At 42.0% G+C, this 23,738-nt stretch overlaps 1 protein-coding gene across 1 annotated transcript in view; it reads left to right on the top strand.

Moving 5' to 3' along the window:
• Window positions 1-23,738, top strand: part of LOC126480940 (heterogeneous nuclear ribonucleoprotein C-like) — an 822,623-nt gene that overhangs the window by 650,026 nt on the left and 148,859 nt on the right. Inside the window, exon 5 of the mRNA XM_050104357.1 lies at window positions 21,482-21,499. Coding sequence (XP_049960314.1) covers window positions 21,482-21,499 — 18 coding nt within the window. The remainder of the gene's footprint in view (window positions 1-21,481; window positions 21,500-23,738) is intronic.

Below are 23,738 nucleotides of genomic sequence, written 5' to 3'. Positions count from 1 at the left end.
TCAGTCCAGAACGCGGGTTGTGCATTTTAGCTGCATAGCTACAGTGCATACCAGTCCAGAACTTAATTAAGGCGACCAGCGCCGAGGTATAGCGCCGTTTCATTTCTTGGGCCTTACTTTTGGCAAAAAGCTGATGTGGCTGCCCCATATTAGTCACCCGAAAACTATATGGATGTGGAAGCTTAGTGCTCTCCGCTCCCTGCTCCATACGTCTTGGGGTGCAGACTGTGCCACTCTTCTCCCTTTACCATGCTTTCGTTTTGTCCAAACTAGGTTATGGTTGTCAGGTTTATGCCTCAGTGGCTCCCTCCCCTCTGAAACTACTTGGCCCTGTTCATCATTACGGGGTGTGTGTGGCTGTTGGTGCCTTTCACTCCGTGGTCCTGTTGACAGCTTCCTCGCAGATGCTGGATTCCCCCTCTACAAATATGATATTGCCAACTCCTGGTTTCTTGCGCAATAACCATTTGATGATACCTGACCACACTGTGCACCCCATCCTCTTTGCAAATGAGGGATGTCTGCCTCTTGATACCCACCCTCGGGTCGGATTGCTGGTTGGAATGCATCTCACTTCCCTCTGTTGGGATCTCCATCTCCAGTCACTGGAATGCGTCCCTTATATTTCCTCTCGCATCCCCCCCCCCCCCACCCTCTCCCCAGATGGTGCCTCACCACGGGTAAGAACTGACCTATTCCAGGGTCCTAAGTTCTTTGTCGCCCTACGATATACCAGTATCTTGTACGTTTCATCCTAGAGGAGTACCAGGCCGCTACCATCTCCTACACTGATGATTCTAAAACGATAGGTAAGGCAGGATACACTTTTACCTCTCCTACTGGCATTGAACACCATTTACTACCGGGATCATGTAGTGTACTCACAGCAGAGCTGCTATCCATTAACAGAGCCCGGCCGGTGTGGCTGAACGGTTCTAGGCGCTTCAGTCTGGAACCGCGCGACCGCTACGGTCGCTGGTTCGAATCCTGCCTCGGGCATGGATGTGTGTGTTGTCCTTAGGTCACTTAGGTTTAAGTTGTTCTAAGCTCTAGAGGACTGATGACCTCAGATGTTAAGTGCCAGAGCCAGTTGAACCAGTTGAACCCATTTTGTTGTTATTCAAGCCTCCGTCCACAGTATTTTAATGTGTACGGACTCAACGAGTAGTCTGCAGGCTATAGACTGATGCTACACTTGTCAGCCTTTGGTCTGTACTATCCATGACCTCCTCTCTGCCCTTGGCTGTGCTGCCTGCTCAGTTGCCTTTCTGGGGCATTCCAAGGAATGAACTGGCTTACCGTTTGGCTAGAAGGGCAGATACTTACCTCCCATTCTCTTTTACGATTCCACGTGCAGATATGCAGATTCACATCAAATCTCTTTTTGCCCAAAAAGTATAATGATATCTGGTGCGCTACTGCTCTGTCATAAACTCTGCACAGTAAAGGAGACTACTGCAGTTTGGCACTCGTCCTTCTGCCCCTCTCGGAAGGTGTTCACTGTCGTACGCCGTCTATGCGTCAATCATACTAGGCGCACTTATTGTTTTCTCTTGCATAACGCACCAGTCCCACATTGTGGCTGTGGAATGAGACTGACGGTATCCCCTATATATTTCTGGAATGTCAGCTTCTGTTGGTCCTTCGTACTAAATATGGCCTTCGAAATTCCTTGTCTTTAAGCGAACGATTCATTGATGGCTGAACTGGCCCTCAGCTTCCTTCGTGAAAGTGGTTTTTATTTTCAGTTGTAAGGTTTCCTTTCTTCCTGGAGCAGGGGCCGGGTGGTTGTGATCTGGGCCTCCCTTAGTGTTTCCTGGGTCTGGAACCCATGACCACTCTCCCCTACAAAGACCGCTCTTTCATCCATGTTTTTTCAGTTTTTAGATTTGACTCACCCTTTTATGCCTTCTGCTGTGTGTGTTTTTAGCTTACTCGCTTTATAGTTTGACTCCTCTGACTGATTCCGTCCACTTTTCGTGGACGCCACTTACACACGTATGGTTTGAATTGCGGGACTGACGACCTCGCTGTTCAGTCCCATAGCCTCTTTCAATCAATGAATCAATCAGTCACGCAATTTCCATCAGGGAAAAATCCGTGGCATTACTAGGGATCGAAGTTGAATCTTTCACATGGCAGTCAGCCGGACTGACCGCAGGTACGGTGGCGGTCACAGAGGTACATGAGCCCCTTAAATGCACTGCATCGGAACAATTTTTCCGTCAAAACGGTAGGAATATCATGGGTCGGTACGAAGCAGTCTCTACGCTGATGTTGAAGACACATAGTCCACTGCATAAGCACCTTTAGACGTTAGCAGTATGCGTCAGAAAGAAGATAGATGGCGCAGATGACTATACTACTGCTTCAAACGCTTTGTACTATGTAGCGTTTGTGCTGAAAAGCTTTTTCTCCTAACGCTATCGTAATAGCGGTGGTAAGTCTCATGTTTGCCTCTAAGACCAGAAACGGAACGAAGTCCGTAGTAGCTAAGGCTCTGAAGTGTGACGTGGCATTCAGCAGGAATGTGGTTTTCAGAGCTCATCCGGATTTTGACACTGTGGGAAACCAGGGCAGGTTTATCTGAAAAGGCCATTCCGATTTACCGCCCCATGCAAGTCCAGTCAGAGCTTGTACGCCGTCACAAATGACCTCGCTGGAGATGAGACGTTAAATCCTTAATATTTATTCCTTCTGTGACGTGTGCAGTTATATGCTATGGCTCTAGAAAACTGTGGTTGGAGATGAGGATTTCGTTCTTTCAACCGACAAAAGTTATTGTTCTCTGTGACAGTTTTCTCCAGGTTCGACGATATTAGTTATTATTTGTGCAGCTTTCGTACACCGTTTTTATACAGTGATAAGAAATTGTGGTTAACCAGTCTCTCTGCGTTATCCTTTCTTCCAAGAGTGCTAGTGGGAAAGTACGTACAGGAGCTTCTGTGCAGTTTGTGTAGTTATGAATTTTTTATTGTTTGATATTGAAATAATGCGTAAAGATTACGAATCGTGGCACTAGTAGTGCTGGTGGAAGAAACGATGACAACGTTTTATTAAATAAACTAGCTGAATACTCGACGTTGCTCGGAAATATATTTTTTTTAAATCTTTTATCAGTCCATCTTCTTCTTCCCACTCTTCTGACCACCTCTTACCCTCACTGTCTGTCTGCTCATGTCCTCCTTCCCCCTCACTTTGTCCGTATGCTCCTGACCCCTTTGACCATCTATTCATTCTCTCTCAGTCCAACCCCTCTTCCACCTCTATGTCCTCCTCACCCCCACTAACTCCATCTCCTCCCCCCCTTCTCTTCGTCCATATCCTCCTCCTCCTCCCTCTCTCTATCCATCTCCTCCACCCCCACTTGCTGTCCGTTTTCTACTCCTTTCTCTTGTCGTCCATCTGCTCTATCCTCTCTTTGTTCATCTCCTGCTCTTTCTTTTTTCTGTCCACCTCTTCCTCCATCCTCTCTCTGTCCATGCCCTCCTCTCCTCTTTCTCTGTCCATGCCCTCCTCCCCTCTGTCCATTTCCTCCTCCTCTCTCATCTCTCAGTCCATCGCTTCCTACACCCCTCTCTGTTTCCACCTCCTCCTCATGCCTTTCTCTGTCCGTTTCTATTTGTCGATTGTCTATCTCTTTCTCCTCCTATCTATCTCAATCTCCTCTTTCCTCCTCTCCATCTATCCATCTCCTCCTCGTCCTCCCTTTTCTCTCCACGTTATCACCCCTACCTAAATGACCGATTGCTGGTTTTTAACCCCACGGTGCTACATTCCCGATAGTAAGTAATATGCGTGCAAAGTTTGGCTGAAATCCATACAGGGGTTTGGAGGAACTCTTTACCCAGGGGTTTGCCTGCATACGCAGATGTCACATACATTACATATCCATTCATCATACTTCCCACATCTTTGTATAATATTCCACCTGTATATCTAGTGAATGCTGTTTCGTTTTCACGCAGCTTAACCTCTATGACGTCATGTCTCCACATTATGTGTCTTACAATGATAAAAATTTGCTGGTACATTCAGTGTTATATGTGATAACTGCCGAATTTATCGCGAATACAGGTAGTATTAAAGAAGCAGTAAATTAAAACTATGTGGTTCATGCGGCAGTTTTACTGCGAGAACAGCGAAAATGCATTAAGGGTTTAACTTTTTTCATTTCATCATTTTGTGTTTCGTAAATTTTTGAAATGATGTGTGAACTTTGTTGGAAGTCGCTAAGTGCTCCCATTCTTAAATACTGGCTGAAAATAAGTCGGGCATTTGCGCGCCGTCATTTACGTTGCCTCAAGAAAAAACACACAGCTTCTGATTGTAATACTTGAGGTATCGTATTAAACTTTCAGCGTAAAATTGTACCTTTCAATCAGTGGATTAAGACAGCGTTTTAAATTTTTAAATTCGGTCCGTAATTAGGCGAAATACTGAAAAATCAAATCTTGGCCCTGGAAGCCGTTAGGTAGATAACCTGCAGCTGCTACAGGTAAATGGCGAATGTTTGAACCAAATCCTTCACTGCATTTTTAGACATGTAGCTCTATCACTGTTAACACCAATACCACTAGCGCCAAGACTTGTAAGTTTTATCCAATATTTGGGTATACTCATAAGCTTTGTTTGCGACTATGCGCCCTCTGGGTTCCTGCTTTTCTTTGTATAATTAGCTTTCTTGTTTTCCGTGTGTATTTAATATGTTGATATGTACAAGGGTTCTAATTCGAGTCGTGCTGCTGTACAATTTTTTACAACAGTGCACATTTTTCTACAGAACGAATCATATCTTGAAAACACTGGTTGTTTGATTTCCGAAGTTTCATGTATTAATAGGAGTCTACTTGAGTTGTTTATTTGATAATTGTATTTTGGAGTTCAGACAGAGTCACCCCTTCAATCGCCAGGGAACACTATTTTCTTTCTTTTTACTTCCGCGGTGAAAAAGTATGTTTTCTGAATAAAGTTTTATAATTCTCATTTGTTCAAAAAGCATCCATCTCTTAACCCGCCCGGTTAGCCGTGGGGTCTAACGCACTGCTTTCCGGGCGGGAGGGCGTGCTGGTGCCCGGCACGAATCGCCCGGCGGATTAGTGTCGAGTTCTGGTGTACCGGCCAGTCTGTGGATTTTTTTAAGGCGGTTTTCCATCTGCCTCGGCTGGTTCCCCTTATTCCGCCTCAGTTACACTATGTTGGCGATTGCTGCGCAAACAAGTTCTCCACGTACGCGTACACCATAATCACCCTACCGCGCAAACATTTGGGGCTACACTCGTCTGGTATGAGACGTTCCCGGGGGCTCTACTGAGGGCCGAACCGCACAATAACCCTGGGTTCGGTGTGGGGCGGCGGTGGGGTGCGTGGACTGCTGTAGCCTGTTGTGGAGTTGTGTACTACTGCGGGCTACGGCGGGGAGGAAGCTCCTCCGTCGTTTCTAGGTCCCCAGTTCCATACAATACAATACAATCCCTCTCTTTGTACTTAATCCGAATTAAAGTAGCACTTCTGATAAACTTCTAATTTATATGTGGTGCCTGTTCTTTTGGACTTGTCTGAAACAACATACACCATTTTGAGTTAGCAGTCATTATGAATTAAGACACAAAGGAGTTACTGACTTTGCCTGTAAGTGGGCTATTGAAATCAAAGGGGAAAGCCGAAATTTCTTGCTGGGCAGGGATTCGACCCCGGCACACAGTGGTCATCGTAATGGTACGGAATACCGTAGCACGCCTCGCATCAAACGACAATTCTCAACTTACGGACACCTTGTAATTCCTTAGCGTTTTATTTATTTGATATTATCAATAACGTGGCAATTCAGTTACGAAGTAGTGCAATATACGCGCCGCAGTGAATTCGTATGGTGATGGTAGTTTCTGAAGATCAGTCTTCTCAGGTGCGAAAGCCGTAGACCAAGCTCTATCCTCTTTTGATCGATTTTTAATGTTAGAAATAAAATCACATTAGTCTTGTCGGTCAGTACCGAATAGATATAATACCTGTCTTTCGCAATCTAGATCTCATATCCGAAGCAACTGAGGAGCGTATTGTTAGCACCTAATTGCCAATTTTTTAACGGAAACTAACTGGAAATCCCTCCGCACAACGATGTTTCGGGCGTGCCATTTTCTGTCCATGAAAGAAATGGTGCAAATGGCTCTGAGCACTATGGGACTTAACATCTGTGGTCATCAGTCCCCTAGAACTTAGAACTACTTAAACCTAACTAACCTAAGGACATCACACACATCCATGCCCGAGGCAGGATTAGAACCTGCGACCGTATGTCCATGAAAGAAACAAATCTTTTGAATTACTTGTCCGCCACCTTAGAAATAACTGAATGTGGGATCGTAACTGTCCAAGAACTGGAAAGATAGTTGTTTGATTCCTTAGGATCCTGGTGACTAGGCTAGTCGAAATTTAATCATAGCAAGTGGCCGCGAAATTAGTCTTCCAATTTACATGAATTAATCATGATTTTAATACAGGCGATCTGTTACACATGTATTTCTCAGCCACAACTTAAAATTGCTATTTGCCATTCCTACTCCGTCCTTCACATTTCTCGATGACTGTGGCTTCAAAAATTCAGTAACTACAATCTAACGATCGTGACTCTGGCCCCAGGCTAACTCTGAACAGCGGTAGGGAAAGACTATTCAAAGATATCTGTAGCCGTGGATCGCTCCGCCGAACAGCATCCTTTGGGCAGCCGCCCAGAATTGTGCGCGTTGTATAACAAGGGATCGAGATAATGTTTCGCGGGAAGGAGCGCTCCGTATCTGCGGCGGGCGCTATTGTCTCCGCGGCGGGACGTCTGTCACACGGAAACTGCCGTCCAGCGGACTGGAAAATTAAACTTCCATTCTGCTCCTAGCCGGCCGGCTCCCGCGTCTTGCCTGGCTACGCTGGTTGGCTGCAGATACATTTTCCAGTTATGATGAAGATGCGACGTCCACCTAGATTCTTCTTTTTCTGATCTTTTTGAATTTACAAGAAGACCTGTATGTGATATCTGAACGGTGGGACCGCAGCAGTGGAGGGGACAGTGCCTGCCTTTCGAAAAATTTGTAGCAAAATGTATTCCCGCTGTTTTTCCGCTGTACTGGAGGACTAATTCGTTTACCCATGTGCATCTTATTATAAATAACGCACGATAACGGGTCACTCCGTTGTGGAACTTCAGGGAATCGCTCGTTTCTTCATGCAGGTTACGGAAAGGGAATCGCTAGTTTCTTCATGCAGGTTACGGAAAGGATCTTTGTACATTACGAACCACAAGTTTTGCACGTTGTAATGATATTACCTACATTTCATGGTACGTTTAGGAAAATGTTAACAATAGTTACCATGTCAGGACGTATATTAATCTAAAAAAGACTTGTGAGTCACAGATATTCATTTGTTTGTTTGCAGCACCGTACCCTATGGTTACAATTACAGGTAGTGTTTACAGTTAATACTTGTTACTTACGACAAAATTTATTTGTGAAGTTGATTGTTTCCTGTGCTGCTAAACTAATTGTACGGGTGTTGTCCCAGAACATGGAAACACAGCGAAAATGGATGCTTGAACATAAATGGTAATCCTGCATATTGCGTTGCTGTGTTTGACCAGAAACGGCACGTGTGCAACGTTCTCAATACGTTGCAAGTGTCAGCTGTACCCAGAACAGTGTTATGTGTAGTTGCCAGAGCATCATGTCAGAGATAAGTGGATTCGAACGTACGTAAATTGTTGGTGCTCTTATAGTTGGTGCTTCCGTCACCAAGATAGCCGTAATGTTTGGTGTTTCAAGGGAAACATCATCCACTCAGTCACCACACAGACGAAAGTGAGTGTTGAGTGGTTGTGAGACGCGTCCATTGAAGAGAATTGCGACGAGAAATAAGAGGAAGGCAGCTGGAAGAGTCGCTGGAGAACTGAATGTCACATCGCGAAACTTGTCGCGACAAAAGAACACGAAGGAAGCTCCATCAGAAGGGAACGGGAGACCGAGCTGAAAATCCAAAACCACCAATCAGTGATGCAAATGCCGGTAACATGAAAACGTGGTGCTGAAGCCACAAAACCTGCACCGGGTTCGGTGATGACTTGGGCAGCCTTATTGGGACTACTCTGCAAGGTCGCATTAGTGCTTTTGACCGATCAGGTCTAACCCATACAGTGATACTGCGTTCCAAGAGGACACGGTCTCTGTCCACACAGCTCTCATAGTGCAGGAGTGGCTTTGTGAGTACGAGGATAAATTCTCGAATCTCACCTGGGCATTACAGTTACCAGATGTCAGTAGTATTGAGCCTTTGTGGCCTGCTTTGGAACGAAGGATGGCTGATGGCCGCACACTTGCATCGTCGTTACCTGAACGTGTCACTATTTTGCAGAAGGAATGGTATAAGATTCCTGTGAACACCATACAGGACCTGTATGTATCCATTCCGAGACAATTGGAATCCATTTCAAATTCTGACGGGTTTCCTACATCGTGTTAGGCATGGTAGTGTGTTGAATTTTTGGTGCTGAGCTATGTTTGTTCAACCCCTGCAAATGTTTGCGATAAAGCAGCAGTCGAAAGCTATTGTGTAAGCTTTGTTTGACCGTAAACGGAGCTTGAGGATAGATCCATTGGGTCTGAAGGTATTCTGCAGCAATATATGCAACTTTGTTTGTAAATGTGGAAATTAATTATCATTGATATGTTTTTTCCGCCATGTACAGATATATTTCATTCCCTTCGAGTAGGATCGAGTAGCCGACGTAGGAGGTTCTTATCGAACTGGCCTGGAAGGAAGAACAAATTCATAGATGCGTTGCTAAAATGGCAGCAGATAGGTAGTATTACGCGAATAATAATTTATAACAGACTTCATAGAAGTTAAATGTCAGATATTGCCGGAAAGGCGACGTCATTCTGTGAAACTGGGAAAACTTATGCGCAAGGTAGTGCCTTCATAAAATATTTTCAGTAGGGACAGTGAGAAAAGATTAGTGAAATTTCGGTGTGTTCAGGACCCGCAGAAAAGTTTTCCTCGTTCGGAGGACAGCAAGAATCTCTCGCAGCATATACAACAAAAGTCACACTGACTTAACGATTGCATTTATGTCACTCTTCATAAACTCGTCTCTGCATCTTCTGTTACTCTGACATGCTGAGGGTTCCAGACTGTTGAGCAATACTCAAAACTCTGACAAAGTGGTGTTCTGTAAGCCATTTCTTTCATTGATGTGTTATTTTTCCTGCCTCGTGATGACTGGGTGTTGTGTGATGTCCTTAGGTTAGTTAGGTTTAAGTAGTTCTACGTTCTAGGGGACTGATGACCATACATGTTAAGTCCCATAGTGCTCAGAGCCATTTGAACCTTTTTTTTTGTTATTTTTCTTTAAGATATCTTAGAGCCAGGCATATGCTTTTACCTTGTGCATCCATTCAACTTCAAGTCGCTCCTAAGCATTTTCTGTGGTAGTGACTGATTCCAGCAATTGTGTAAAACAACAGAATAACATTTTTTTCCACTATGTATGCGGAATATGTTACATTTATTTAAATCTGCTCCCTGTAGCAGTTGTCGATCTGTATTGATACTGCTGTCGTCATCTTGTCTAACTACATTATTCGACAATCAATATTCATCTCTTTGTATGCGCAGTGCTACTCAACACCTATGCAGGGAGGACGTATAGCAGTGTATATGTATTAAACTGAAACTCACATTTCGAACTTGTGTGGTAAAATGGTACATATTACACACCAAAAATCTATTTGCAATGTTTTTTAGATAATAGGTAACATTGTATGTATGCCTCATGCAGTTTCCCACCCGAGACAGTGCTGTCGTAGCTTGCACCGAAAATCAGATGCTACCATACTATAGGTGACCCCTAGGTAATTTAATGCAGTTTCTGGTTCCTGAAGTAGTGTAATACAACACTACTGGATTTCTTCTTCTGTGTGTGCACAGTATGTTACGTTTTTTACATCCAGTCTTTGTTACAGTCATAGATTAGCGTTTTTTAATCCGCTCCTATCATGGATGAATTACATTTGATGCAGATTTCTCTTAGCCAGGCATCTGCTGTTATTGCTTCATGCACACACGCCACTTTAGGACCCTTACTCCTGTGTATTTTGCAGTTTTACTGTTTCGAGAAGTAGTGTAATAAATCGGCACAATAAGTTGAGACCTGTAGAATGACAGTTCTTGTGGGAAAAGTAATAGTTTGTGATGCTTTTTTTCTTAAGACCTATTGAATAACAAGATGTACAATATCCAGTCCATCACATATTTTCCTATACAATTAGCCTGTAATAGCCCTCCCACTACTGTCATTTAAACAATTGGTGTGATAAATTAAATTCACAAAGACGATATAGTTACAAGGGAACATTTTTTAAGGGTGAAAATATGGGGAAAGATGGATTAGTGAATCTTCAGAGCAATGATCAAATAGATCTTGTTGCTGCGATTCTGATTATAAATTGCGTAGTGCAGATGGCCTACTCTTTATCCAGTGGCAGTCTGTACTCATCCGTTATGATAGTTGTTTATTCCATATACTCCAGTTTTAGTTCTCCCCTCTAATTACAGTTTTCTTTTGCAATCACGTAACACATTAATTACACATAAGAAAGCAATTTTTGAATAGTGGGAGTTTAAACGGATTTGACACATTGGTTCTTTTTCCTTGGAATAACACTGTTTCTTGGAATTAATACGCCACAATTAAATAAGTGTAATTTGTACATAATTATAATACCAGGAGAAAAATTAAATGCATTACTACGTATTAAGCATGTTACTTTAAATTATGGACTATCACAGCCAAACTTCGACATTTTAAAAGAAATAATCCACATTGGCCGTAGGGTACTCTTTGATAAGTCACAACCGGTTTCGCGCCGCCAGAAGCCGCATACTCAAATGATAAAGACTCTTTTTAACAGGTCGTCACATCGCTGAAAGGTAACTATCTTATAGCCACTCCTCACTATTCGCGGCATGTTGTGAAAAATAGCGCACTAAAAGCAGTAGTCATTATTTAAAACAAAGGGGGTAGCAGAGTTTTTCCACAAGCGGCAAGGTGGTTGATTGGCAGCAGGCAGGGCAGTACCGCCTTTAGTACGCTGTTTGTTTACAACATGACGTGGATGAGGAGGAGTGGCTCTAAGGCAGTCACCTTTCAGGGACGACATATTAAAAATTAACGTCACCGGAGGGTCTGTCTTCTAGTGGCGTGAAACCAATCGTGACTTTTTATTAAAAGTACTCCACATTAACGTTGTCTTTAGCACAAAAGGGGTGCAAAGTGCCGTAACTATTTGTGTTTGGTAACGTACCTGATGGTGTAAAATTTCTGACAGACAGCAAAGTAAAATTTGAAAACAAAGTGAAAAAGTTTCTGCTTGACAGCTCCTTTTGTTCTGTAGAATAATCTCAATTATTATAATGTGTAAAACGTGGGGGGAGGGATTACTAACTCATATCTCTTGTTCGGTGTGTCGTCATATTTACATATCAATTGGCAGTATGAATGTAAAATGACTAATTTACACTGTTACGATTTTCATGCAAATTACTCATTGAACATGAATCTGACCAACCACTCTTCCTACTATTTGTCTTATATGGTGGTTACACTTTGTTTGTCCAGATGATATTTTACTTTTGCCAGTGATTTATGATCAATAGTGTAATAGAACAGTAGTGAGTCTCAGCGCCTGTTTATGTGCAAGAGTTTCATTTACCTGAATAAATGTCCCTATAGCAATTATCCATCCTATACAATTCCTCATAGCCTTCCAGCACTGCTATCATCTTTCAGACATCTGCATCATATATGACCTTGCACATACTACAATACTCCCACCTACGTGCAACATTTTCGATGACTGTGGTCCTACACAGACATTATTTACTAAATCAGATGGCTCAAAACAGCCCCTCTGTTGAGTATCAAAAATATTTTTAGCAATATTGTTGTAACGTATTCGTTCTATAACAGTAGAAAAATGCATTTGGCTCACGTATTGAAAATATAGAGAAAGTAGGTGTTAGTATGCATACGATGATAAGCACAGTTTACGCCACCTCTTTTGCAGATTTCCTCCACCTTCTTAGCATTCTGGTAATTAAACAGGGTATTACTGTGACATTTAGCAATGTACACTAGTTTACATAGTACTCAGGACATATGAGACATGGAGCATAAGCAGATGTTCTGGATATTCTGCATAGTTAGCAGAAAATTCTGCATAATTATATATGCCCAAGAGATGCAACTTTTTTTGCTGAATTGGGATATAGTGCATCAACATTCTACGAGTAAGAGACATGTAATACTGAGATGGTTCAAATCTCGATATGAAGGCTACTCTCTGTAGACTTCCTTCAGAAAACTGACATATAGTATCTGTTATCATGTCATTAGCGTCCCCGAACCATAATGTATGCTCCATGAAGCTAGTAGCAGCTCAGTGCTGAATTGAGGTGCATTGAATGGAAAAATATCTGATTCTGTTAATAACTGTAACATAGCAATTAGAATTCATTGTCTATACCAAAGTTAGGTTATAGGGCCTTGCAGATACTTAGAAAAAACAATGTATGTACACTGGCAGAAGTAAAGCTGTGAGTACCGGACGTGAGTCGTGCTTCGGTAGCTCAGATGGTAGAGCACTTGCCCGCGAAAGGCAAAGGTCCCGAGTTCGAGTCTCGGTCGGGCACACAGTTTTAATCTGCCAGGAAGTTTCATATCAGCGCACACTCCGCTGCAGAGTGAAAATCTCATTATGTAGGAATTAGTTGGAATTTGTAAAAGGGGATGTGAAGCTTTACTATATTACACATACGAGTATACTTTAATAGAGAGATGACAAAACATTTTGAGTTTATATATCAAATTATGTAGTGCATGTCTCGAAAAACTATATATGCATAAGCTGTCATATAAAATTGCACAGCAATATAGGAGAGACATGACTTCACATAAGGGACTGCAAGTATGGGTTAGATGGAGGTATGTTTCTTTAAGGAGTCATCAGAAGACTTCAGGCAAGCAATCAGTGTTTCCTGTGTGGAATCACAATCATCAAAATCATTGCAAGTAGATTGGGATTTTGCAGCATATATCTTGTACTGTGCATGATTGTAGAGGATCTGGACATCCAATAGAAGATAGCAGCTTTGAAAGACTGTAACCAATTTCAGAGGATGCATAATTACTATATGGACTTGGATCGGGAACTTGTACTTTAATAAATGTAACTACTGAACATAAATATGCGAAGAGACCCGCTACTGTTCTATTACACTGTTGGTGTTGAATCACTGGCACTGGAAACTCGTCTGTGGTGATCCTTGAATGCAAATAATGTATTATACAAATTGCAGGCCGGCCGGGATAGCCGAGCGACCGCTACGGTCGCAGGTTCGAATCCTGCCTCGGGCATGAATGCGTGTGATGTCCTTAGGTTAGTTAGGTTTAAGTGGTTCTAAGTTCTAGGGGACTGATGACTTCAGAAGTTAAGTCCCGTAGTGCTCAGAGCCATTTGAACCATCTGAAAAAATTGCAGGAAAAGTGGCTACAAAACGTTTACTCAGGGTGTGCCTTCTTATGTTGCTAAGGTGCCAAGGCTGATACTTTAATAATCATACACCACTAAATGTTCTCAGTAAGCACGTGTTTCAGAGGTGTAGAGTGGTGGGGTGCATACAAACCAGATGCAGGTTGATAATCGTAAGAGAAACATATGATAACAGATCTCTACTTCTGAACCATTGTCATCAAAATCGTTGCAAATAGACGAGGGGTTAGCAGCATGTATTACTCTAAGACATTATTCTCGATAATACCACCAACATAGATATAACTGAATTATAATTGGTTCCCAGAAACGGGTATTCATAAGGTCTTACTAAAAGAAGACATCGTGTCAAATTCACTGAAACTCTCCCTATTAAAGAGAATACTTCTTTAAGTGTAGTTTATGTGTTCTGCGTACGCATAAGAAAACTGGAATTGGAGGGGAGAAACAAAACTGGAGAAATCTGGTAGTGTTCTATTACACTACTGCTGGAAACAGATGTTTACATCTGACATAACGGATAAATACGGACTAAAACTGGATAAAGAGAAGGTGAGCTATAATAAGTGATTCATAACTAGAGGTGCAGCGCAAGGCTTATTTGATCATTACTCCGGACAACTATTAATCTATCTTCCCCTTTAACAAATGTTCCCTTATAACTGCAGTCTTAATGAATTTAGTTTATCACACCACTTGTTTAAATAACAGTATTGGGAGGGCTTTACAGCCTGATTGTGTAAGGCAATATGTGATGGATGTTTTACATTTTGTTATACCATAGGTTTTAAAAATGCATCACGAACTATTACTTTTCCCACAAAAACTGTTATACTATGTGGCAGTGAGATGGTGTCCTATTACACTACTGCTGGAGACAATAAAACCATAAAATACCCAGGTGTAAGGGTCCTAATGTGTCATGTGTATATAAAACAACAGCAGCAGATGCCTTGCTAAATGAAATCTGCATGAAATTTAACTCTTTCATGAAAGAAGTGGTTTACAAAACACTACTCTACGATTGGTAGAGAGACTGGGTTGTAACATATTTTGCAGTCATAGAAGAAATCTGGTAGTGTTCTATTACACTACTGCTGGAAACAGTACGTACTATAAAATACTTGTGCGTAACCTATCATATGGCGGCACCTGATTTTTCGGTGCAATCTCCATTACCATCATCTCGAGTGGAGAGCTTTATGCGGCATGCATTCGGTGTCACCTCTTGTAATGAACATTTTGGTTCGAAAATGGCTCTGAGCACAATGAGACTTAACATCTGAGGTCATCAGTCCCCTAGAACTATTTAAACCTAACCAACCTAAGGACATCACACACATCCATGCCCGAGGAAGGATTCGAACCTGCGACCGTAGCGCCTAGAACCGCTCGGCCACCCCGGCCGGCGAACATTTTGGATTGAAAGTGTAGATTATTAGGGATGTGCTTCTCTAAGGAGCTATTAGTGCACCTGTCAGTCATTGCATGCTGTGTGGAATTACATCACTACTAGATAGCGTTTTTTGCAGTATGTACTGCTTTAACACGCAGGGATGCAACGTATGTGTCGCTTTAATACATAAATCCCACAAAATGTCCTCCCTCCATAAGTGTGTTGCTGATGCAAGGCAGCAGTTCGCGTACAAAACTGATGCATGCTGGTTGTTGTGAAGTACAAAAGTTTTGTCTGTAACAAGAAGATAGCATTCCCATTAGAGACTGATGATTGGTAAAGAGACCAGATTTAAATAAATGAAACATAATTGAAAAAATAGTGTACTGTCTTGTCACACAATTGCTGGAAAACTACCATAGAAGATACGTAGGAGGACTTACAGTAGAATGGATGTAGAAGGTATAAGCATGTGCCTGACTGTGAGATAGCTGAAGGGTAGGTTTACTGTCTTATGGTTCGAAACAACGATTTTAAAAAAATTGTATTTTTGGATCCATAAAAGTGTTTAGATCCACCCCTGAAACGGTTTTTCCGAATACGGAACTGAAATGTTTGTTTCCGCGGTTGAACAAAAAAATCCACCTGCCTGAAATCGGCTTTTTTCACGCACCAGTTTTTTTTCTTTCGGAGGACGAGTTATTGTACTGGTGCTTGGGAGGAAACAGACAAAATTCAAATGAAAGTTTGAACGCGTGTGTTTGGAAGTTAGCCCACAAGAATTTGCATTCTGGTGCGAAGACTGTGGAGACTGCGACATTCTTGGCAGTGAGCAGCTTCAACGAAGGGTATTCAGCAATTCTGAAGACCATGACAACGATGGACGTCACCCTGGAACTCAATTCGACGCAGTTCGCCAAGCATTCGGAAGACCACCGGATTCAAGCGACCGAAAACCGCTTGTCACCGGCCGTACGAGCGGCTCTGGAGCAGCGCAGGATGGCCTAGATCGAGCAGAACGCCCTTTATGAGGAAGAGGAAGGACTAGTTTATGGACCTGGAATAGCAGATTGAACGTACGTCGCATAATATTGCATTTATATGTAGTCAAAACTTCAAACGCGTTTTTCTCGAAATGACGTTTTTTTATCGCGCGGTATGGTAACTTAAAATGTACCGAACCGATTGGCATGATTTTTTGTTTCCGACGAAGCTAAATTGTGTAGGAGTTGTACCACTTTTATTCCGATCCATCAGCTATAAATTTTTTTTCTTGGCCGACGAAGTCGGAAAATCGGTAAAGAAACCCTATTTTTTTTTTCAAATGGCCGCCATTTTTTTCCTATGGTCCAAATAACTTAAGCGAGGTACAACTACTACTACTAAAGAATCTTATATACTTCGCTAACGTCAACTCAATTTTGAATCAGACGAGCCGGCTGACCTGTGACATACCGCGCGTGGAGGTCTACATCGAAATTTTGTTTCGTTTCGACGGCACTTCCGCCTTTGCTCTTCGATATTTCCGGTCGACAAAATTCCAATTCGTAAAGGAAATATCAATAAACATTTTGACCAAATTTGACATTGATATCTATAACACATCTATAGAAAAAATTCTCAAAAAACGTGATTGTTTCGGGCCAAAGATAGTAACCCCCCCCCACCCCACCCTTATGGAAAAATAATCCATCAGTGAAAGGAACGGTTTACAAAATATCTGTTCGCCCGATTTTTAAGTATTACTCGCCAGTCCGGAACATTTACCAGGTCATATTAACAGAAACAACATAAAGGCCGACGAAGAGTGCCACTAATGCAATTATTAAGTTCAAAAAATGGCTCTGAACACTATGGGACTTAACTTATGAGGTTATCAGTCCCCTAGAACTTAGAACTACTTAAACCTAACTAACGTAAGGACACCACACACATCCATGCCAGAGGCAGGATTCGAACCTGCGACCGTAGCGGTCGCGCAGTTCCAGACTGTAGCGCCTAGAACCGCTCGGCCACCACCGCCAGCCAATTATTAAGTCTGTGCGACTTCTGTTGCATACGCTACAAGAAACGCATTATGTATCATAGAAAGGTTTTGCTGTTGTAATCCGAGGGAGATCATTTTGAGCAGAACCAGACGTGACTCGCAAAATAACCAGAAGGGGCAATTACACCAGAAACGCGAAAGTGATTAGGAGGTATTGCACATCTGATTTGCGATATAGACAACAACGTCGATTGGGAGACACATCATGGAGTGCGAAATTGTGAGAACCTGTGTCATAATGGTTTAACAGAACTTTGGTTGCATACTAGAGGATCAGATATGAGACTCTGAGGTAGTGTTAAGCAGTTACCTGTTAATACATAGCTATTATACAATTATCGAACTTGACAAATTTGTGACACATTATCGAAAGATCGCATAAAATTCCCGTTTAAAGTCTTTTTGGTGTAGTAGGAAATAAACCGGCAGTTTTCATGGAAAATTGGCATAGTATTAAAGAGGCGATGAGCAGTATTACTTTATATTGGCTGCAGCTACTGAATGAAACACTAAAATGTAAATATGTGCCAGAACACCTGAGAAAATGCACCTGACGATTATTACCAGTTTATTCAGATAACAAAACGTTTAGAGTGTATGAAATTTTCTCGAATAAGATCTGAAATTTGATCTCCCATTGTTGAAACCTGACATATCAGTAAAATTTTTTTAAAGAACACACTGTAGTGATTATTAAACATTTAGTGTCTCTTGTAACAAATAGCCCCAAAGCTACATATAGCAATGGAAGAAGGCGCTCATACATTGGAATTTCTGCTAAAATGCCTTTGAGCCCAATACTCTACAGAAAATTGCAAAAACTGTACAAAAGGTTGATGCACGTCAGATACCTGTGTATAGGACACTGATGGAGATGGGACGAGAGACAGAATACTGGTGAGGAGTCCATGTGATAGCCGTTCATGATGTTGAACCTTCCAATACGCTGAACGGAACAGAACTGGTCTAGGAAGGGGTGGTTCCGGAAGGGGAAAGGGAATGGCAAGGACAATGACCTTGAAGATACGTCACACATATGCCTCAGAATGGAGGACATTTACCTTTGTCCCTGCCGATAAGAACAGTGGGCTCTTTGTTCCACTGTGTCCATTGATTCACTACTTATGCTGGTTGTAATTTGATGTCCCATGAGAAATAAGGAACATTCTTTAATGTTGATATTTTTTTTATTTTCCCAGTACATGGAACTGTTAGTGATTGCTAGTTCCGCGTTGACTGTGGATATTGTGTCACAGACACAGTGCCTTTGACTGTTCAGAGATGTCACTAAACCCGCCCAAAGATGTAAATAACATGCATGAGCAGCGCCTATTAGACGGAGGAGGTCCGACAACCGATGAGTTTCAGTCATTCCACCAGGAAGGAGGTACACGGCTCGTGTTGTCCGTAGTTCAACCATGCCTAGACGGTCAATACCGTGGTTCGGTCGCGTGCGCATTGGTACTTTGTGCCAGGAAGGGCTCTCGACGAGGGAAGTGTCCAGGCGTCTCGGGGTGAACCAAAGCTATGTTGTTCGGCCATGGAGGAGATACAAGAGACAAGAACTGTCGATGACGTGCCTCGCTCAGGCCGCCCAAGGGCTACTACTACAGTGTATGACCGCTACCTACGAATTATTGCTCGGAGGAACACCGACAGCAACGCGACCATTTTGAAAAATGCTTTTCGTGCAGCCACAGGACGTCATGTTACGACTCAAAAGTGTGCGCAATAAGCTGCATGATGCGCAACTTCACTTCCGACGTCCATGGCGAGATCCATCTTTGCATCCACGACACCATGCAATGCGGAACAGATAGGCCCAACAACATGCCGAATGGACAGCTCAGGATTGGCTTCACGTTCACTTCACCGATGAGTGTTGCATATGCCTTCAACCAGACAATCGTCGAAGACTTGTTTCGGGGCAACCCGGTCAGGCTGAACGCCTTAGTAACACTGTCCAGCGAGTGCAGCAAGGTGGAGGTTCGCTGCTGTTGTGGGGTGGCTTTATATGGGGTCGACGTTCGCCGCTGGTGGTCATGGAAGGCGCCGCCCGATAGTGCAACCATATCGACAGCATATTGGCGAGGCATTCGTCTTCATGGAAGACGATTCGCGCCCCCGTCGTGCTCCTCTTGTGAACGACTTGCTTCGGGATAACGACATCGCTCGACTAGAGCGGCCAGCATGTTCTCCAGACATGAACCCTATCGAACATGCTTGGGATAGATTTAAAAGGGCTTTTTATGGACGACGTGACCCACTAACCACTCTGAGGGATCTACGCTGCATCGTCGGTGGGGAGTGAGACAATCTGGACCAACAGTGCCACGACGAATACAGGTATGCATCAATGCAAGAGGACATGCTACTAGGCATTAGAGGTACCGGTGTATACAACAATCTCGACCACCACTTCTGAAGGTCTCGCTGTTTGGTGGTACAACATGAAATGTGTGGTTTTCATGAGCAACAAAAAGGGAGGAAATGATGTTTATGTTGATTTCTATTCCAATTTCCTGTACAGGTTCCGGAACACACGGAACCGAGGTGATGCAAAGCTTCTTTGGGTGTGTGTATGTTGGGTATCGTTTTTCTGTCGGTATGAGTGAAATACCTCGCAGAAAAAGTGAATGGGTTTCATAGGTTATTTGTTGACGAAGTTGTAATAAGTATCTGTTACATGCAAAATATTTTCAATTGTTGGATATTTTTTCATTGTTACGATGCTTAAGCGAGGAAAGTTTTGTCATCTACAGCACCATTTGTCAGTGTCTACAGTGAGGTGGTATTTTCTGCGCTAGTTAATAGACGTTCGAAGACAGTGGATGACTAATTATCATACATTGTCATAATTTTATATTATCTAACTTGTTAATGGGTTGCAATATTAAGTTTCTTATTAATATCTGTAAAAAATTAGATGATGCCTTCTGTGACGCCGTATACGGCTCATTAATACACTTCGTATAAACCGTATGTGATCTGAGACAAGACATGTGTTTTGCTATTTTTTTTCATAAAAGTCGGTCCGATTTGGACGCTAGTCTTCCTGTTCTGTTTCGTCCTCGTATACACCTAACTGTCTAAATGTACAGAAATTTATCATACTGTGTAACTATTAATTATTTTTATTAGTGGATGAAGACAGACGATTGCATGATGTCCCGTGATAAATGTTAAAGACTACTAAACAGCGAACCGTGGAGTGACAGGTTACGGATATTCTTATTTATGTTTTGACTACGAAAAGATAACCTCTAAGACGTTCGAGGGTTTTGAAGATGGCATAGTTAGCGTTAGCAGGTGGGAAACACTAGCAGTAGTTGTATGTTTTGTAGGCAGCGAAGCGCTGACAGCCTGTGCCGTTTAGCGCTCTCTAGTCGGCTGTGGAAGTGACCGTAATCGCGCGATCTTAATGGAATTAGAAAAATAAGCCAATTGTTTGACAAGCTACTTGTACAAGGAACTTCATACACCTTCTTACGTGAATTTTGAACAGTCTTTACCACGCATTAAAAATCATATACAACAAAGATAACGAACAGTATCACGAAAATTTTGACTAACCCACAGAAAATAATGAAGTTATTTCTAAATTTGACCGCCAGTCCAATTGTGCAAACTCGGTCCTTTAATCAGTTATCTTAACAAGCGTGTGCTAATAAAATAGTTGGCAAACAAAAACAGAATCACTACCGTAAACGAAATAACAAAGAGAAATGTTGAGTGTAAGTAAGCGTGTGCTAATAAAATAGTTGGCAAACAAAAATAGAATCACTACCGTAAACGAAATAACAAAGAGAAATGTTGAGTGTAAGTTTGTATTACTAAATAAATACAAATGAAATAAATTTAAAAAAAGCAAATAATAGTAACAGAAATGGTTAAATGATGAACTCTATCTCAAACAGAACTACGTTACTTGGCAGTCTGAAATTTTCATTAGGACGATAGTGGTATTATGTTTTTTTCTGACAAATATTCACTGTGTGCGACGATTTTAGTTTTATTCTTCAGTCACACATATTATTAGAAAGATACTATATAGTGAAATATTTTTGGTACCAGTGGAGAGAGTAGTGTTGTGTGTTTTACGTATAGAACATGAGGGCGGATTTCCTGGCGAATAATACAGATATGTTTCTAGTACTTTCCAGAGTGCCTTGCAGTGCTAAACTGTAGATCAGCATTAAATACGAAAAATGGAAGTTATGCCGCGCAATAGGTATATGCCATTAAGGGAGAACTTCCTTTTCCTCTCCTTAGGCTCGTCATTGTCCTCTCGATAGGCTCTCCTTCACACAGTAATAATTCACTGTAAGAACAATTTGACAAATTTTGTAGCTGTGTAACAGCTTGCTAGTTTCTAAAATGTTGTTCATTTACGTATAATTTTATTTCTGACATATTCTTATTTGAACATTTTTTCTGTTTCAGGGACTACTACTACGACAGGTAAGCACAAATTTACGATATAATAGATTAATGTTAAAAGAGAGGTTTATTGCATTCTGTCTAGTATTTTAATAACCTTGTTGACAGATGGGAGACCCACAGAATGAGTAGTAATATAGGTGAGTGGTAATATAAATGAGAAATGTTCATACATAGGCAGTAATTTATGTTTTAAAACGCATTATTGTATTCTTCACGTACCGGGTGTTACACGTAAACCGTTAATCTAAAATATTTTCAGAATGGGTCAAGACATCGGAATAGTTTCTTTGACAAATGTCACTACTTCTCGAAACAACTATTTTGTCGCATGAGTGACATCACGATAATATCTCCACCTGTACCAATTTTAAACAACTACACTGAAGAGCCAGAAAAACTGGTACAGCTGCCCAATATCGTATAGGGCCCCAGCGAGCAAGCAGAAGTGGACTCGACTGATGTCTGAAGTAGTGGTGGAGGGAACTGACACCGTGCATCCTGAAGGGCTCTCCACAAATCCGTAAGAGTACGAGGGGGTGGAGATCTCTTCTGAACACCACGTTGCAAGGCACCCCAGACACGCTCAATAATTTTCATGTCTGGGGAGTTTGCTGGCCAGCAGAAGTGTTTAAACTCAGAAGAGTGTTGCTGGAGCCACTATTCCGGACTTGTGCGGTGTCGCATTGTCCCGTTGGGATCGCCCTCGTCCTTTGGAATGCACAGTGGACATTAATGGCTGGGGGTGATCAGACAGGATGCTTACGTACGTGTCACCAGTCAGAGTCGTATCTAGACGTATCACGGGTCCCATATGACTCAAACTGCACACGCCCCACACCATTACAGAACCTGCACCAACCTGAACAGTCCGCTGACGAAATACTGGGTCCATGTATTCATGAGGTTGTCTCCATACACCTCTATCCGCTTGGTGCAATTCGAAACGAGATTTGTTCGACCAGGCAACATGTTTCCAGTCATGGACAGTCCAATGTTGATGTTGACGGGCCCAGGCACGGCGTAAAGCTTTGTGTCGTGGAGTCATCAAGGGTACATGAGTTGGCCTTCGGCTCCGAAAGCCCACCGATGGCCCAGCATTGAAATCTGCAGCAATTTGCGGAAGAGTTGCACTTCCGTCATTTTGAACGGTTCGCTTCAATCGTCGTTGGCCCCCTTCATGAAGAATCTTTTTCCGGCCGCAGCGATGTCGGAGATTCGATGTTTTACCGGATTCCTGATATCACGGTACACTCGTGAAATCATCGCACGCGAAAATCCCCACTTCATCGCTATCTCGGAGATGATGTGTCCCATCGCTCGTGCGGCGACTATAACACCACATTCAAACTCATTTAAAACTTGATGACCTGCCGTCGTAGCAGCAGCAACCGATCTAACAACTGCGCCAGACACTTAGTGTCTTATAAAGGCGTTGCCGACCACAGCGTCGTATTCTGCGTGTTAACACTTCTCTGTATTTGAATATGCATGTCTATACTAATTACTTTGGCGCTTCAGTGTAGCTTAGTGCCCGCTGCTTCGCTCCTGTGGAGTATACGGTCTGCACAGTTTTTTAACGAATTTTTATGTTCTTAAATTGCAAAAACAAATCCTTTAACACTAAGTTAGGCCATAGACGCTTAGTCTCTTCGGAATGTACTTCTGACCAAAATGCTACTTGCTTGCTTTGTTAATAGTGCCTTTTGTGTTTTTGTGGTAATTCCATGAAAACTTCCATCCTGTAATGTCCTTAGAAATTAAATACCAATTTCAGTAGATTTAGTTTTAAATATGTTTAAATATAACGAAATATTTTCTTAGAAAATTTTACCCCATAGATGTTGAATTAAAAAAAAAAAGGAAAAGAAAAAAAATCTGAAACACATTTTTTGTTTCTAACCAAGAATCCAAATACAATTTTTGAGAGATTTAATTTCAAAATGCTTTTGTAATGAAATAATTCCTTAAAATTTTCACCCTCTATTTTACCCCCTTAGGTGTTGAATTTCCAAAAACACTCAAACACTGATTTTTATTTCTAATCAAGAAGTCAAATGTCAGTTTTCATAGATGTGGCTTTAAAAATACTTTAATAGTACTTTAATAATTATTTATTTTCAGAACTTCTGCGCAATAATTTACACTATTAGTGATTGAACTCCCAAAAATACTGAAGCATGTATTTTAAATCTCGGTCCGAGAAGCCAAATACCAATTTTCGTAGTTCTCGCTTCAAAATTTCCTTGTTAGCGATATA

The sequence above is a fragment of the Schistocerca serialis genome, chromosome 5 (assembly GCF_023864345.2).
Source record: "Schistocerca serialis cubense isolate TAMUIC-IGC-003099 chromosome 5, iqSchSeri2.2, whole genome shotgun sequence".
Classification (NCBI taxonomy): Eukaryota; Metazoa; Arthropoda; class Insecta; order Orthoptera; family Acrididae; genus Schistocerca; species Schistocerca serialis.
Note: the sequence above shows the minus strand (reverse complement) of the source record. Positions and strands in the feature narration are given on the sequence as shown.